Below are 12,749 nucleotides of genomic sequence, written 5' to 3' on the forward strand. Positions count from 1 at the left end.
CACACACACACACACACACACACACACACACACACACACACACACACACACACACACACACACATATACAAGAGAAAGAGGAACAGAGTTGGGACAGTGAAACCACAGGGTATGAGATCACAAATTACATACAAGCAGAGAAAACAAGAAACCAAAAATGAATCATTCAGAATAAAACCGGAGAAAAGGTAAAAAACAAGGAGAGGAAGATGGAAAGACAGTCAGCGGGATACAGTGAGGAAATTCGAGAAAAAAAGTCTGAATTAACTCACTCTTGCCCATCTTCTTGCGGTTCTCCACAGGTTTGAAGTGAATGGTGGGGATCGGACAGACCATCTGCATGGGTTCAGCTTCCAACAGACAGGAGTTCCTCTTGTCCCAACCTGCCCCCTCCAGGTACAAACCTCGGATAAATACTCCATCCTGGGGGGTGGGGTGGGGGTGGGGGGTGTTTAGAGAAACAAGTAAGAGGAGGGAAGGGACATTTTGCATACAGCTTTGGAAAAAAATGTTTATGACAAACAGCTATGCCAATTAGCTAATGCAACTGAGAGAGGAAAGAGGAGGGAGGATGAAAACATACGAAAGGGGTGGGCTGCAGGGGAAAAGGGAGGAGAGGGAGAGAGGGAAAAGAAGAGGAAGATAGAGGAGGGAGGGTGAAGGGAAGGAAAGGGGAGAGGAGAAAGAGCCAAAGAGAAGCAAGGGGGAAGGAGCACAAAAGACAGGAAGGGCTGGGAGTATGCCCTTTTTTTGGAGTAGCAGAGGGAGGTAAAATGGAGGAAAAGGTGGGAGAGACAAGGGGAGGCACAGAGGAATTAATACAGAGAATAAAGATTAGATGAAGTGAGTCGGAAATACAGTTCATTATGAAATACTGGAGTGGGAGCATCAAGATAAATGAAAACATTTTGCCCCACTGCCAAAATTTGAATTGTAAAACTGCTCCGTAAATAAAATTAAAATGTGAGAGCGGATTTGTGGAATGGGGAGAGAGAGGCACAAAGTGGGGTGCTGCTGTGACTGAAAATAAGTTTTTCAGGATAAAACACACTGTCAAAGTTTAAGTAGAGATGAAAAATGTGATGGAAAGTGGCAATGACTGCTGAAAGCTGAAAGCCTCCGAAAAAGTGGAATGATGGCAGGTTTATGTAAATCTTTATGGAAATAGAAATGTGAGTACACGGAGTCACCTTGGGCGGGTAAAGGAGGTTGCTGTCGTCGACAGTAGATACTATAAACTCCCAGGATAGTGTGTCCACTGATATCTGCAAGAACAGTTTCACACAATGTTATCTGTTGGATGGACAAGAAACTGTTACTATTACTGGACCAAAAGTCGTACAAGGACATTTTCATTCACTTCAGCAGAGTGTTGCAACTGAGAGGTATGAATACATATCTGTTAGATGAATTGCTCAAGTCTCCTAATGTACAACATTAAGTGTGGTGGTTGTTGGCTGTGAGAGGCTGAGATTAATGTATGGACTCAAAAGAGAAAAGGGAAACGAGTGTTCAGCAGGTTGTGTTTGCCAGACCAGCACAGGGAGTGACTTCAGTGTACATCTGAAAATGACTGTGTCAGCATCAGCAAGCTTTTCCCAGGGTGTTTTTAATTGCGTGTGCTTTGACAATTAAGCAGGACATACATTAACCTCCTAGGACCTGGCGTCCACATATGTGGACCTCACATTTTGGGTTCTCTAGACCACAATACTAACTTTTTCTCAACAAGGGCCTGGTGACCACATATGAGGATATTATACTGCCACTCAGTAATAGAAATGTAAAACTAATGTCCTCATATGTGGACATCATTTTTCTCAGGTCCCAATCAGCCTAAATAGCAAAGAGAAATTAAAAATGCACGCCATGCAAGAGTTCAGGTCTTAGGAGGTTAAACATTAAATGAAATTGTATTTGTTGTTATGCAAACATTTTGTATTTTTGATTTTGTTCTTGTTTCAGTTTAATCTTCAGTTTTAGAATCATATAGTTAACTGGGTTAAGCTTATGAAATCCCCTAAAAAAACTACTGGATAAAATTAGAAATATATGACCATCAATCACAGGCGGGACAATACACGCTATGCATCCTGGTGTAGTGTTTCACTAATAACTGTCTTTCTGCCTAAGTGAATGTGGTTGTGTGAAATCTCACGTTATGCTGTCGAGCATAAGACTGCAGTACAGCAGTAAGGAAACCATTGGGAAAGGTGAAGCCGGAGAGCCAGAACAAGTTGGGGGGCTGGACCATCTCTGCCCAGTGTGCAAACTGATTGACTCGCTGGCAAAGATCCCTGGTCCACGCTGCCAGGGGCTTCAGTGAGGGGTATGCCTAGTGGACAGAGAGTGAGAGAGAGAGAGACATGGCAAATCTACAGTCATTTCATGCTTCCAGCTGTTGGCAGCGACACATAATGGGAAAAAGCCCAGTGTAATGCAGTAGCACTGAGCGCTGATGGCTTCTAAGTCTTCCCAACACACATAAAGGGATGCAGAAGCGGTGTGGAGGGACTGTGTAAAATTTCACAAATAAGGTGTGGATGTACCTGTAGTATGTTAGAATTTTAATATGACAACTTTTACGTCCTTTGGTTGATTTGGTATCACTTGAGGAGTAAACATGATTTGAAGAGAGCCACAGAAGATTCAAAGGAATCTACAAATAATCTACTACATCACAATCATGATTCTGAGGGAGGATGTGTAACAGTGCTACAAATGTTATCTTGTTTCATTATCTCATAAAAACAAAAGTAAAACAGATTATGACTTTGGACAGAACTGGTAACTGGCTGTAGGTAATTATTTTCATTATTTGTCAATTCACTTATTACTTTTTCAAGTAATCAATTAACCATTTAGTCTACAATACATCAAGAATAATGAGATGCCAGCCTCAACTTTCCAAAGCCCACAGTTAAATTGCATATATTCTGTTTAATGTACAAAGATATGCAACAGATCAAAGCAAAGAAATACTCAAAATCACTCACATCATCTGTCAGTCACCTACAGTAACTGATTCACAAATGTCCTTGTCAAAAACACCAATTGCACTGACTGTCCTGAGAAGAACTACAGTTCCCAACAGTTCAAAAACTCTTAACAGTATAAAATAGAAAATTGTTGCATGCTTTTTCTGATTTAAGCATTGTCTTACTGTCAGTCTCTATGATACAATTCACCATTCTTATGTTTTTCACCAGTCTTCAAGCCGCCATAAATCTGGACTGATCCTCTTTCACAGTGAGAAAAGACCACATTTTTGTTGGGGAAGTCCTATTAGATTCCGACAGCGAGGCTGGCTGCTGTCATTTCAGGGTTTAAGTTTAACTCTTTATTCCACTTTAGGAATATTGATAAATTTGGATCAGTACAGAGTTTATCATTATCATTTGATTATTTGTGCCTAACCTCAAACTGCAAAATGATGCTTCTATACACTAATTAAAAATAAACTAATCAGCTTATGTCACTGCTATTTACAGATATTTGCAATGGCACATGCCCCCACTGATGTTAAGATCCTATTGAAAACTTTCTTCAACCTTTATGGCCTGGTATCTAGCTTTATGTGTGAACTAAAAGGTTATCATAACAAATCCTTTTTATCCACATATATCATACTTTTGGTTGTTTGTTCATTATCTGCCGAACTCTCATACACAGACAAAAGCTAACTGGGTGTCTGGGCACTATATTATATATATATACATATATATGTACATAGTAACTTTTATTGACATACACTTTAATTTCTCATTTATTTTGTCTGTTGTCTGACTAATATACACAACACACCAACCATTCATAGCATGTGCACACAAAGATTCACACTCATTTACATACATAGTGACTAGGGGGATGAAAGCCTTTTTGCATGTTTGCCACCCAGGAGCAAATGCCCTGTATGTATTCACATAATAGATATACACAATGCTAACACAGACAGCAAAGTCTTGTGAAGAAACCAGATACAAAATGGCCAGAGACAGAGAAGCAGGCAGGCCGAAATTAAAGCCATGAGTCTGTGAGCTCAGAACTAATGACAGGCTGCCATGCCAAGGAGGGGCGGAGAAGAGAGGGATGCAGGGATGGAGGGATAAATAAGGAGGACATAGAGTCTATGAGGGGCTGTTATTGCTGCATGGACCAGATGAGGCATGAAGAGATAGAGAGAAAGAAGAGCACAGTATGGAGGGAACACTAGACGGGAGATGTACAAGGAATGAGAATGATTAGTATGAGTATACAAAAAACAGAGCAAGACACAATGAATGAGAAAAGACAGAAAGATGGATGAGAGCCAAAAATAGAAAGAAAGAAAAGAGAAAAACAAAGTTGTCTAGTTTACAAGTGGTCAGAAGAAGAGAGAAGCTCAGCTGGAGGCAGCAGCACTAATAGCTGTCCAATACCCCTATAAAAGGAAATAGAAATAGACACACACACACACACACACACACACACACACACACACTACACCCAGCAGGAATAAGCCGCTGGCTGGAGCACAATGAGCTCAGGGTGTTTTTAGGAAAGTGGAGCAGGCCTTGGAAGGTTTACTTTGCTTATTACACTATGATTAGTCCACAGGCTTTGTTCAGACACAGGGCTGAGGTATGCTCCACCTGATGAACAGCTACCCACAAATACATGCATGTGCACAAACACACACACAAATGCACAAACACATATGCATACATTCTTTTATGTGGAGTCCATAATGAGGACAGAATCAGACACTTGAAGATAAACATGAAATGCCCTACATGACTCCTGCTCAGTGGACACACACATGCACACGCGCGCACACATATGCACTTGAACAGTAGCCAGAATCTTTTCTAGCCCCTTGACCCAAGCTGACAGCACCCTGTGTTCTCCTCCCACTGTAAAAAAAGAGTTCCAGTGATAATGAAGCCAGAATGGAGCGTTCAGACAGAATTACAGCTGGAACACTGCCAGAACCTCATCGTTGTGTATGTGGTTGGAGGGAGGAGAACAATAAGTGTGTGTCTGTGCAGCCAGGCAGAGTGATGGATAAATACACCTTTAATAACAGACCAATGGGTCAGTACAGAGAGAGGCCTGCAGCTGGTGGACTGGCTGAAGAGAGCAGAAAGTGTTGATCAGATCACAGATCACAAAGATCAATACTCAAAACCCATGAGTGGAAAATCTGAATGGTCTCTGTTAGATGGCAGCGCACCATAGAAACTTGTTGTAGAGAGAAACGCTTGGATGCAAATGAAGTCAGAGTAAGTCATGGAAAAATAAACATGGCTGTCTGTCCGATTGAAACATTATCAGTGACCCTCACTAGGAAATACTTGGTCAACACTTGATTATGCAGTACAGTGCAGCCAAAATAATAAAGGCTGCATTTGTTTCACTGTTTACCTTGGATGTTGTCATGCTTTGCTACCTTTTTCAAAGCATTCTTTTTAAAAATGTAATCCTGACTCAGCAGTCTTTTTTATTGTGTGTTATTTAAGTGCACCCAATTTTCCAAAGAGAGGACAGTCTCAATATTATTGATCCTAGCAGCAATCCTTCATTCCTGTCTGTGTATTCCTGCTTCATGAAGTGAGATAAAAGGAAGGTAGTAGGTGCAGTCTCTCTTCTCACATCAGGATGTCTCACCTCTCATAATGCATGTGCATCACATATACAGTATGTGTAGGTGCATCATTTATACATTATAAGAAGTGAGAAGATGAGAATGTCTCAACCAGCAGAGAAAAGATAACCAAAGAATAAATTAAGGCAATAAAGCATATGTGTGTGCGTCAAAAGAACTTGTGTTGGATGAGAAGTGAGTGTGTTTGCGTGTATGTGTGTGTGTCTGGCACCTTCTCCCACAGTGGTGGTACACGGCCATCATAGATGCAGTGGAAGGTCTCCTCCAAGCTGGATGACATGACCACTAAGCCTTTGATCCCTTTCTCCAGTTCCACCAGGGACGAACTAAGACACAAACACATGTTGCAGCAGCACATCTGTTATTGTTACCCCCCTTTTGTTGTAGGTCTTTAGTCCTCACTGCTTCCTAGTCTGGATCTACTGAAATTACCCTGCTCTCAGACATAGAAATACAAACAAGCAGGCCGGTAATTGGGCAACTGTTCACTGTAGCATATTCATTTTATGTGGGATGCAACTCAAGTACAATCCTTTTGCCTGAGTTTCTTATGTAAGTGCTTATATAAGCCTAAACTTGACTAAATGTGTGATTTTCCCTGATGATGAATTGCAAATAATATTTTGATTAATGTTTTTGGAATAAAGTGAGATATTCAGGTTAATAACCACACCCTGTTGATCTGCTGACGCTAAATGACAGCCTACTCAGACACGTGTTCCTCCCTCTACAGTATTCTCCATTTATTCATTTTGTATCTGTGTAAAACTACCCATCAGTCACCTGTTCATTACGGCCCTCATTCCTTGATAGTTTCACCATTACTTCTCAATAGCATATGACACACACACATATCCCTAGCACAGTTCATACATGATGGTGGCCAGCAGTGAGTTGTATCTCTGGATCTCTTGTAGCAGGACCACATTAAGAGGTGAGGGGTTGTCCTGGAGGAGGGACCTGGTGCCCTCATAGTCAATCACTGCTGGAATCTTCCCACGAATGTCTCCCAACAGCTCTAAAACCTAGAAGCACAGATGAAACGTTGTACGAAAGCAGATGAATAAGGTTATATTACAATTCACAGATGTATTTGCAGTGAAGAAAAATTTGCAGAGACAGTCAGATCATAGAGGTGAATAAAATTAGAGGACTTACAAAAGCTCGGCCTCTTAATAGTAATTCTTTCCAAAACATACACATATACTCCAACATACCAATAAAAACAGCAAGACAAGTTAAAAAGGAGCTGGATGATGAGATTAAACTGCTGACAGTCATTATCGGTTGGACTTACACCTATTTGTCGGCACCATTAAACTAACATAACATGTAAAGCACATTTGATGCACATGGAGAAACTATGGCCAAACAACAGCCAGTTTGTTATAGTGGAGAACACAGAACTGGCAGATGGTTTCAGAGGGATCCTGATAGATAATGCTCCCCTCAACAAACAGTAATTTCTGGCTCAGTGGCCACAAGCTCAAAGACATATTTAATGCAAGACATGCTAATAACAGGTGATAAGAAAATATTTTAAATGGCACATGAGTGCGATTAGCAGATGTTAGTTCTGTTTGATACACTTTGAGTGTTGCGATATTTAAATAAATGTTCTTTGTCTTGGACTAAGAGAACATGTTTTATCAATTTAAGACAAGAGTCAGGATGAAATCTTAGTAGCAACAAAAAGGTCAAGTTCTGAAGTTTAGGTTCCCTTTGAGGTCTTTCCTAAAACTTTATAGTGCAGCGTTCTCCACAAAGAAGCACAGATTCCTAGATCTGTATCTTATTTCACCAGCGACGGTCTGCCAGTGCTGTGTAACCATATGGATGTTTCAGAATTGCCGGGAGAAATCAAATATAGACATTGGCTCCATGAAGAGAGCCTTTCAAAGCCTCAACTATTAACTGTTTTGAGTAGCTATTTCTATAATATCTCAGGGTGTATCAGGCCATTGTGGCATGTGTTTGAAATAAAGTAAGTTTGGCTGTTTTAGCCATAAACAATTTTTAATAGATTTTCCAGAAAATTCACAACATTTATATTATAACTGGGATAGAGCATTTTATTCATACACTCCGTTCTAATCTGGGACTTTGGCCAGAAAGAACATTCATCCATGTGCCAGGCAAAAGACTCCTCTGCTATGCACCAGTTGATCATAACTGGATATAAAAGTACTCTTTAAAAGTACGGACGAAAACAAAAACAGTGTCAGGCACACTGTAGGTGATAAAACAAGCCCATTGTAGTTGTAGAGGAAATCGGGCGGGCATATTACAACTGGCTGGATTTAACATTTGGCTGAACTCACATAACGAAATTTGAAGTCTGACAAACTGTTGTAAACTTTAAGTAAGTTAGATAACAATAAGGTATGAAGAACTGATAACGCTAAGCATCAAAAATTTGCTGTCAGAAACTTAAGGTTCTTCCTGTGGCTTGCATTACTGGTTTTCAAGTTCATGGCATTCAACGTGACCATGGTCTTATGTAGTTATTTCTGTTTTTTGTTGTGATGACTAAAGACCTATAGCCCTTTCCAGGTCTGACAGGTTGGATTTTATTTTATTTTATTACATTAGAGGTTTTAAATCAAATGAAACATGAAAAACTTTCCTAAAAAATGAATGTTAGAGGATTATCTAGATATATTCTTAGTGTGCTCGTATATCTTTCTGACCGTACAGGCAGATGTGGCTGAGCTACAGACTGGAATATTTCATCATATCCATTCTTGTTCAAACTGTATGGGCAGTTAAATGCTTGTAAAATGGGTGGGATTTTTAATCTCATAATCATTGGTATTTGTATGCAGGTGACTTAATTAGACTTTCTTCATTAAGTGCTGCTCCTCAACAGTTGTGCTAATATACTCCCAAAACAGACTGTGACTTCAAATTGAAAGCCACAGAGAGTAAGGATAATTACCTTTAAGGAGGACAGAAAGTTAAAATTCTACTTACCAGGAGACGCTTAAATTAATCTCTCTACATTATAACAGAGATGATACTGAACAGGCTGGGATACCGCTCAACTATGGTGTAGATATAAAATTGCTGATCTCATTCTCATGCCAGTCTATTATACTCAACTTGTCATGTCTGCTCTCACCTCCTCCCACCTCCCCTCACCTTATCTTCTCTACTTGGTCCAGCCCCTGCAGTAGTGGGGCTGGTGACCTGGGGCTGCAGGGAGAGCAGGGTTTCAAACAGTGTTCTGGTCTCAGCAATCTGACTGGCAATGTCAGCATTAGGGTGCTGGCCAAACACCTCAGGGTGCTCTGTGGATGGCAGCATGCTGATATATTCCTTGTATGAGGCCTGGGGACCATCACGGGGGATGTAGTAGGAGGTTAAGGGGGACAACCTGACAGAGAAACGGGAGTATAAAGTCAGTGATATGAAATTGTATTTATAAACAATGGTACAGGAAAGGAAAACTGTAATCTGCATGTTCTGGACTTGCATATCTGCATATGTAAATTTAGCAATGTGAGTAGTTGACACGAGCACATTTTGAACTTATTTCTGAACACACTGTACAATCTCCCATCTGTATACCTATTAATATAAACATCTAGTGCTGTAGCATCAAACCGAGGATGCTGTCAACACAGAAATTGCATCTTAATTTCATTTGTCATTACCATCAATACACTGTTTTAGTGGCAAACAGCTTCAAGAGTTTCAGAACACAGTATTAGAGCTATTGTTCTCTCAATTGTATTTCCTGCCAATGCAATGACCCATGACCTAGTTTCCCTGTAGAAATTATTTTCATCTCATTTAAGGTAATTCAGTATAATAATTCAAGTGCAGCAGCACAAAACCCTGAGAAAAGAAATTACAAAAATATCCTCAAGTTTTAGTGTATTGATGATTTCCAAATAAACGGGAGGCAGGTGCAGGAAGTGGTAGTGTTTTCATTGTACTGCAGGACACTCACTGTCCTTCACCACAGCTGCAAACAACCATCCTAAATTCACTCTGCCTGAATGCAGTGCTAGAGAGTGTATTCTTCAAATATACATTTATATGCAGTCTTCTTTGTATGGTCTGTGTTAAATTGAGCTGATGCATTAAATATCTTTTTAAAAAAGTGGTTGATTAGAAATTTAAGGAGTGGACACAGCATTTGTGCAAGTAATAAACAAAAAAAGGTGAGCACTAAGGGCTTGTGACAGTGTTCACCAAGTGTCACAATGTGGCTGAATTTCACAGGCTGCAATAATCTAATTGTCCACTTGGTAGTGCTGGCATTCTGTGACCTGCGAGGAGCTTTAATGGGGAGTTGAAGTGGCTTCTGCCACCGCCATAGTGTAAACACAATTTGCTTCTACTGGAGAAAATGATTTTACAGTGGGCCTGTATTCATTTGAAGACTAAAATATCTAAATGTCTAAGCATGTGAGCATCTGCAATACCAACTGTTTATTGAAACTTCATAAATTATTTGCTGTGTGCATTTCAATTTAAAGTTCCTATACCGGTGTATATTCCCATATAATAGGTGTGGTAAATAAATATGTGTGTGTTACAGTGTCTCACTTGAAGAAGGCCTGGTTGACCGCAGCATCACAGAAGTAGTCATTGATGTATGTGGTTAGAAGACGTCTGTCCCAGTCGTCTGTGACATGACCTCCATAGTTGACCCCAGCAATCAGATACTTCAGTGCATCCCAGGGAATCTCCTCGTACTCATCCAGGTACAGACTCAGCAGACTCTCACTCACCTAGGGGTGCACCGAGAAGACGATTTAACCGAGTGACTTTGAAATGCATAACAACACACTGAGGGCAAATCAAATGGTTCTTCTGCTGAGAGTAGACAGAAACAGTGAAGATAGAGTGGAGAGACAGACATTTTAACAAAGGCCATAAGTACTGTTCAATCTCATGCACTTGAAATAGATTGTCATTATCCATCAGTCTGATTGGCCTTTACTCTGACAGGCTATAAAATGGCCTTTCTGCTTGACTTAAGCCTATATTTGTGGTTTAGAGCAGATTACTGACAAGGAAACATCAGCCATGCATAAATTCCACTCAATCACAACCACATCATGATCATCTTCACTCTATTCTTCACTACTTTTAACCACCAACATCTTCTATAGACTGTACAACAGACTGCCCTGTCTGTTTTTGTTCTGTTCTTTCCGATAGCTGTTACTGTTTCCTTCAGTATCAGATGAGGCCCTGACCTCAAAGTCAGAATCGTTGAAGCCATAGACAATGTTCCAGCCCAGCTGTAGAAACTTCTTCCTTTCCAGCAGGATGCTGTGAAAAAAGCAGAGGGAGAAGAGCAGCTTCCGGTAGAAGACGGGTCTTGAACAGCGGTTGAACTGAGTCTCCGTCACCAGCTGGTACAGGCGCTTCATGTTAGCCTTCACACCCTGAGGACAGTGAGCAGTGTTAACACTAGTGAGGGTGTTATGTGTAGGACTTATATCAGACTGTAAAATACATTTGGGCAAATAAAGCTTAATATACAAAGAACTTCTGCGTAGATTTGTTGCCATGTAGATTATGTATGCAAATATGCCTGTGTAGTAGATATCTTAAGCCTGGAAACCATATATGTGAGCAAATGCACCTTTGGTGGTTCAGTGGTCATCTTGATACCAGCCTGCAGGATTGTAATGGGAAAATCAGGGTGCGGTGAAGAGCTGAGCCAGAGTCTGAAGTTTGAGTGGGGCTTCTGCACTTGTAGCTGTTCCACTAGCTTGTCCAAATCAGGCATCCATGAGAGAGAGAGGTGGCAGTTGGCAAGGAATACCCATTGACCTGGGTAGAGAAAAAGAGGGCTTGAGATTGCTGATAAAAACATTAAAAAACTGCTGTGGGAGAGAAAAACATTGCTAAACAACACAATAAATCAGAGACAGAACAGCAGGAAAAAGGATAGAAACTAGTGTTGTACCATTTTTGACACCCTCTTCGATCATCCTCTTGGCAATGGGGGCCTGTCCCTGGCCCAGAGAGAGAGCATGGAAGTGCTTGCTCATGCCTGAGGCCTCCGCCAGCTGCAGCAGGGCCCCAGTGGGGTCCACCCCAGGAGACAGGACAAAAATCAGAGGAGTCCTGCAGGTGGATTCCTCCAAAACCTATGAAGAGGAGAGAGAGAGAGGGCTCAGCAATGAAGAAGAAAGAAAGTGGGAGCCGTTGAGCCAACAACACTGAAATTGGCTTCCTGAGTTTTCAAGTGAGCTACGATCAAATAGTATTACATAAATGAGATGTATGAAGTACATAATTAATTCCTTCAAATTCAAAGCCTCAAAACTAAAACTCAGGATAGAAAAATCTAAAGAGGTTAAATAGACAAGAGCTGACACTCACAGCTTTCATGTTGAGAACAGGCGGCTCCACAAAGCGAGAGCCAAGGTTGTTAACAATGAAAGAGGTGACACAGAAGGAGACACGGTCCTGACGCAGGGAGCGCACAACCAACATCTTCTGGAGCGCATTACATTTATTCTCCCAATCACCTAGAAAAAAAACACACAGGAAAGGGAGAATTCAAGAGTGAAGGAAAGCACTTTGGAAACCATAAAGAAAACTAGAATGGCATTACAGAGATATTGTGTTCACATGGCTAAAATGGCATTTTGTGAAGTCACCGTGACCTTGACCTTTGACCACCAAAATTTAATCAGTTCATCCTTGAATCCTAGTGAATGTTTGTGCCAAATTTGAAGAAGTTCCATCAAGGTGTTACTGAGATATCGTGTCTACGAGAATGGGACGTACGTACGGGCAATCTGAAAACAATATGCCTCTAGCTCTGGCTGTCGCTGGCATGGAGGCACAAAAAGAAATGAAAAGGGTTGTGAACAAAGGCTTTAATGAGAGGGAAAGCTGAAAGAAATTTAGGATATTAGTATACTTCCACAGGCTTGAGCAGGGGCTTTTCCTCTTATCACATTCATACTGAGCCAAATTTTGTCAAATCTAATTCCTCATGATTAAATAAAGCAAAAGAGGGCACACACACACACACGCACACACACACGCGCACGCACACGCACGCACACTCACACACATACACAAATAAAGAAAACATTTAAAAGTACTGATGTATCGTCAGCACAAA

The 12,749-nt window shown here is 40.9% G+C and overlaps 1 protein-coding gene across 1 annotated transcript in view; it reads right to left on the bottom strand.

The window, feature by feature from the left end:
- LOC111650722 (dynein axonemal heavy chain 2-like) overlaps positions 1-12,749 on the bottom strand; it is a gene marked incomplete at its 5' end in the record, with an annotated part of 46,050 nt that overhangs the window by 11,228 nt on the left and 22,073 nt on the right. The window contains 11 exons of the mRNA XM_087172428.1: positions 273-423; positions 1,191-1,265; positions 2,159-2,335; positions 5,856-5,970; positions 6,518-6,669; positions 8,786-9,020; positions 10,202-10,386; positions 10,858-11,049; positions 11,250-11,440; positions 11,577-11,760; positions 11,996-12,144. Of these exons, the coding sequence (XP_087028554.1) occupies positions 273-423; positions 1,191-1,265; positions 2,159-2,335; positions 5,856-5,970; positions 6,518-6,669; positions 8,786-9,020; positions 10,202-10,386; positions 10,858-11,049; positions 11,250-11,440; positions 11,577-11,760; positions 11,996-12,144 (1,806 nt within the window). The remainder of the gene's footprint in view (positions 1-272; positions 424-1,190; positions 1,266-2,158; positions 2,336-5,855; positions 5,971-6,517; positions 6,670-8,785; positions 9,021-10,201; positions 10,387-10,857; positions 11,050-11,249; positions 11,441-11,576; positions 11,761-11,995; positions 12,145-12,749) is intronic.

This window comes from Seriola lalandi, unplaced genomic scaffold, assembly GCF_002814215.2.
Source record: "Seriola lalandi dorsalis isolate HSWRI2012SDOR001 ecotype SW California unplaced genomic scaffold, Sedor1 jcf7180002052764, whole genome shotgun sequence".
NCBI classification, from domain to species: Eukaryota; Metazoa; Chordata; class Actinopteri; order Carangiformes; family Carangidae; genus Seriola; species Seriola lalandi.